The sequence below is a fragment of the Archocentrus centrarchus genome, chromosome 4, assembly GCF_007364275.1.
Source record: "Archocentrus centrarchus isolate MPI-CPG fArcCen1 chromosome 4, fArcCen1, whole genome shotgun sequence".
In the NCBI taxonomy this organism is placed as follows: domain Eukaryota; kingdom Metazoa; phylum Chordata; class Actinopteri; order Cichliformes; family Cichlidae; genus Archocentrus; species Archocentrus centrarchus.
Window position 1 is genome coordinate 38,153,888 of NC_044349.1, and position 5,335 is coordinate 38,159,222.

Genomic DNA, 5,335 nt, shown 5'->3' on the forward strand with positions numbered 1-5,335 from the left:
AGCAGTTGGAGCCAACGTAGCTGGAGTTCCTGGCGCTATAATGGTAAAAAAAATATATATCATCACAAAACAAAAGAAAAAGGACATGTTTAGATACAATGAAAACCAAGGAATCAATTTTGATGTTTTAATTGTATTATACAATGTATGGCAACATTGTTGGGTTTTTTGTTTGAGTTTCTCTTTTCCATAATGTTCTTCTTCTACAACAATTAAATTATTTCGGTGTCTTCACTGTTGTGTTATTAGCAGATTCTAAAATATATGTTACGTTTCAGTCTATGGCTGCCAATAAATACTAACTTTTGCTTCAAACTTTACTTGTGAATACAGTCAAATTCTACAACAGAATGCTTTTTAACATATATGACAGTTTGCGCTTACAAAAATGAGTAATGATAGGTATTTTCCCCCTGTATTTTTGAAGACTTAATAGTGAACTGTAGGAAGTTTGAGAGGAGTATAGAATTAGGGGGTAGTGATTTATAAATACTGGTGCATTAAAGGTGTCATACTGAAAAAGCCTACATGAGTGTAGTCAATTAATGCTTGTGGATAAGATTGTATACTTACTTTCTCCTTTACCCTCTACATTGTCAAGTTGTTCCACCTGTGCAGATCCAGCACTGCCATCAGCACTCACAGATGGATGTACCTGGTTGGCTGTGTTGTACATTCTTCTTAAAGGCATAGCTCTGAAATGTTAGAATATTGTATTGGAAACATTCAATGGTTTACTGGTAACTTTGGAATATTTAATGGCTATCGTTAATAATGAGCCAGTAATATAGTTAAGCAAATACAAAGTGCAGAATTTAACTTTTTTTTTTTTTTTTTAAATAAGGATACAGGAAATACACCTGACTATAAACCAATAACCCTCTGGGTCTACACATATACACAATGGTCCAATATCAAGTATTTTTTGACAAACCTCAAAACATCAAATATCAGGATCAAAATAAACCACACAGTGATTCAGACTGACACAAACTAGTTCCTTCGTTGTATGTATGTATATATATATATATATATATATAATAAAAATGTGCCAACCCCGAAACATCACAGCATGTTATCAAAAAAAGACAAAAATGTGCATAATTTTCTGTAATATTAAGAATTCATGTTCTTACCTTGCAACCTTACAACAGTAGAAAGTATGGCGATTTTATTCCAAAGACACTCTTGTAATCCAGTGGTTTTTGCCAGCTTGGAACTGTGAGGTACGCCAAAAAAGGAGGCAAAGTGTGGCTGTTGGCGCCAACTTCTTCTTTCTCTCTCCTCCAGAGATAAAAGAAAATGTGCATATTCCCACCAGACCGCAGTCTGCCACCTACTGGCAGCCGGTTCTTTCCAGCAGAGCTTAGTTTGGAGGGGGAAGATTTAAAGTGATGCACAGGCACTCCTACGGCTGTAACGAAAACAGGGTACATTGTCCCACTTAACTGAATCTAAATTGACAATAAATCCAAATAAATTTGCTTTTTGCACTTAAAGAATGAAGTTATTTATTATTTTTTATTTACTTTTCTTACTGCTGTGGAAGCAGAGTGAATGGGGGACCATTAACTGACGGACCAGACAGCTGCTTTACTATCTGGCGCCAGTATGTGATTCATACTCGACTTGCAGTCCATTCAACATGAACACCGCTGAAAAATTATTAAACATAACACAAAGGGGAAATAAGAAGAAGCTTGTACTTATAAAATGGCTTCAAAGACTGAAATTACTCTCAAAAAAGAAGAGATGCTCTCTGTGTGAAAGAAAAATGAAAATGAGAAAAGGTGGCAACACAAGAGATGGATATCGCTGGTAAGTTCTTGATTTCCTATAAATTTCTTAAATTTGACCTATGTCTTCCATATGCCTGAATTACACATTTCTAGGTTAGTTATTTGCATTTGGAGAGTACTTTGAAAGTACTTTAGTAAGACATTTTGTAAAATACCATCAGCTAATCAGCACAGTCACAAAAATTTAAAATATTATTATTGTTGTTTATTGATATTTAATGTATTAATTCATGTATTCATTATGTTTTACCAAATGGCATATTTTGTTCAAAGGGTGTGTCGAAGACATAATAGATTCATGTCCAAATCCATAAGAGATGGGTCTATTTTCTCAGGCTCTCGCTCCTCCTTGACTTCTTGGATGATGTTCATGCATAGGTTTGTTACACAGACATACATATAGTCATGATAAACAGTAAGTACATATGTACTGCATGTAGTAAACTATTGTGACTCATAGCATAATATTAAAAACAAACTGTTGTAAAATTAGGTAAATGCAACCTTGAATGAGCAGCAACAACATTTCATTATTTATTTAATAAAAGCTACGCAAAAATGAAGAAGCAGTATATGAAAATTAAGTACTAACTAAGTACACCCCATGATTAAGTAGTGTGTAGAACCACCTTTAGTAATATCCCTTCTATTCTACCACATTATTATTTTATAATAATTTCATACATGTGACATAACAGTAACACCTTTTACATGATTAAGAAGTCAGTAATAAACTGTGTTAATATCACATTAACATTATTCATATAGGTTTACTACATTGCTGCAGGTTTGCACAAGGGCTAAGACTGAGGCAAGTGGACTTAATTGAAGAGGGAGTCTGTGGAAGCAGCCGCACTTTGTCCAAGATGTCCAAGACACTAAGGAGGGTGTGTGTGCAAGCAGTTAAGCACCTGAAGAGGAGGGGGAAAATGAGAATAGGTGGAAGACATGGTTTTGTTGTCATTGATGAGAGCAAGTTTTGTCACAAGAGAAAGGTAAAGATATGAATTTATTTAAGATATTAATTGGTGAATAATGGTGATAGGTACATCTGTATCTATGAAATTGTTGTTCAGACAACTGCAAATAAATCATGCCTTAACACTGTCCTCTTTCCAAAAACTTCTAATTTTTCAGTATGCACGCGGGCGATTTGGTGCTACTTGGCGCAGGAGAGGCTGGGTTTTTGGATTGTTGGAAGTCAATCAACGGAGAAGGAGGCCTGTGTTGAAATTTGTTCGCAGACAAAATTCTGAAAGACTACTTCCTATTATACAGCGATATGTTAGACCTGCAAGTACAATTTTGAGTGACTCTTGGCGTTCCTACTGCAGACTGAGGCAACATGGGTATATACACTACCAAGTCAATCACCAGAGGTTTTTTGTTCACCCTGCTACAGGAGCACATACCCAGCATATAGAAAGGTCCTGGAGAACCTTTAAGCAAGAGGTGTACCGTTTCAGAGGCAACATGACTGAGAAGTCACTGAGAGAGATCCTACATTTTATTGAGTGGAACTACTGGCTGGGTAGACAACACAGAAATGGACCCCTTGGTCGCCTTTTCAAGGATATAAGAGCCATACATCCAGTACAATAACATCACCCCTGTGGCTGGAGCCTTTTTGCATGGAGTTTGTATGTTATCTCCAGATCTGTGTGGGCTCTCTCTGGCTACTCTGGCTTCCTCCCACAGTCATGCATGGGGTTAGATAAATTGGTGATTCTAAATTAGCTCTAGGTCTGACTGTGTAAATTGACCCTAGTTGTAAATGTGAATAGTTCGTCTCGGCATTAGCCCGATGACAGACTGGTGACCTGTCCAATGTGTAGCCCATCTCCCGCAAATGACAGCTGAGACAGGGTCCAGCTCCCCTGGAAAAAATGCATAGATGGATGGCATTTTGTTTTTGTGTATTGGACATTTAAAATATGTATTCCATTGTCATCCAGATATAAAATGTGGTGTGACAGAGGATCTTCTACACTCCTATGCAATTTCAAAAACTATTTTAAATAGACCTCTTAGCTATGCTTAATATTGTGATCCTCAAACAAATACAATGCAGTTATTTTCCAGCGAGCTTTTAATGAGTGTTTTATGCATGTTTATTTTTTTAAATCTAATACTTAATGTTTTTCAAACAGGTAGTTTAGCATTTTCCATGTGTTTCCAGTTCATCATCAGAACTCTTGACTTTTGTTTTATTCAGTGATTAACTTGGCAATAAATACAGTCAGTTTACAAGCCTGATTCTTGCTTATTACACAGAACCTACCACCATTATTTCCAGATAATGCTCACACTTGTTGCAGTTTACTTAAATAGGTTATTGCATAGAAACAGTCGGTTTTGCATTTTGCAGCCCTGATTCCTGCTTATTACAAAGAAATTACCATAAATATTTCCATTTAATAAGCCAAAGCATTAAGCATAATATTTAGGCTATTAAGCAAAGCAGAATGCTGAGAACCTAAGGTATAATTAATTCAAGCCTTATAACATGGTAATACCATCCTATTATGTTAAAACATTAGCCAATATTACTTCATAATTTTGCGTTTATTACAATTGGTGGTAGACCCAGGACACGCTGGAGAGATTGTGTATCTCGGCTGGCCTGGGAACGCCTTGGGGTCCCTCCGGATGGGCTGGAGGAGGTGGCTGGGGAGAGGGAAGCTTGGGCTTCTCTGCTTAGGCTTCTGCCCCCGCGACCCGGCCCCGGATAAGCGGAAGAAAATGGATGGATGGATGGACAATTTATTAAAAATTATGAAAAGTTAAATGCATAAACATTACTTCCTTATTGCTATCTCCATACAATATTTTTACCACATTTTTAAGCTACTATTACTAAAGGGTTTAGCCTCATGGGCATATCTCTGTTTCCACAGCATTACCATCAGTTTTGGGGGCCTTACGATCCATTTACATAAATTTCAGTGGAATATTACTCAATTGTAACCGCTGTTCTTACCAGCAGTATTACTTGATATTAGCTGGTAATTACCTTGATAATTGGATGGCAATAACCGTTAAATTTCCTCATTATTACCTTCTGTTTCCAGCTTTTCCGCTGTTGTTACTAGTGGTATTACTTGGATATTAGCTGGTAATTACCTTGGTAATTGGATGATAATGTCCTGTATATTACCCCATTATTACCTTTTGTTTCCAGCTTGTTACCCCATTGTTACCCCCTTATTACCACATTATTACCGAGCTGTAATAGAAAGTGCTACCAAGATTTCTTGCCAAGACGCATTGTTACAAAGAAATGATGGACCAAACACTCATTTCCTTCCTTTTTGAGCTAAGTTTATAAATGATTTTGCAAAATGAATACTTTCACTTTAGGTCCAAATAGTGTGATTTCCTGTGCACTGCAATGATAAAAGGAAACAGTGGCTTCATTATCCAGTGCACTAAAGCCTTCAGAGTTCGTGTACGCGCACTGTGCGCAGGGTGTGAAACAGCTGCACCTGTGCGCGTGGCTGAGTGCACCGCCCTTCAAAACACACGCTGGACGCGGA

At 37.1% G+C, this 5,335-nt stretch overlaps 1 protein-coding gene across 1 annotated transcript; it reads left to right on the top strand.

Moving 5' to 3' along the window:
- The first annotated feature begins 1,555 nt into the window (after positions 1-1,555).
- Positions 1,556-4,031, top strand: LOC115779405 (uncharacterized). Its single transcript, XM_030728050.1, has 4 exons — positions 1,556-1,818; positions 2,073-2,177; positions 2,587-2,794; positions 2,937-4,031. Exons 1-4 carry the CDS (start codon positions 1,646-1,648, stop codon positions 3,399-3,401), a joined length of 951 nt encoding a protein of 316 aa, XP_030583910.1. The 5' UTR covers positions 1,556-1,645; the 3' UTR covers positions 3,402-4,031.
- Positions 4,032-5,335: the final 1,304 nt, after the last annotated feature.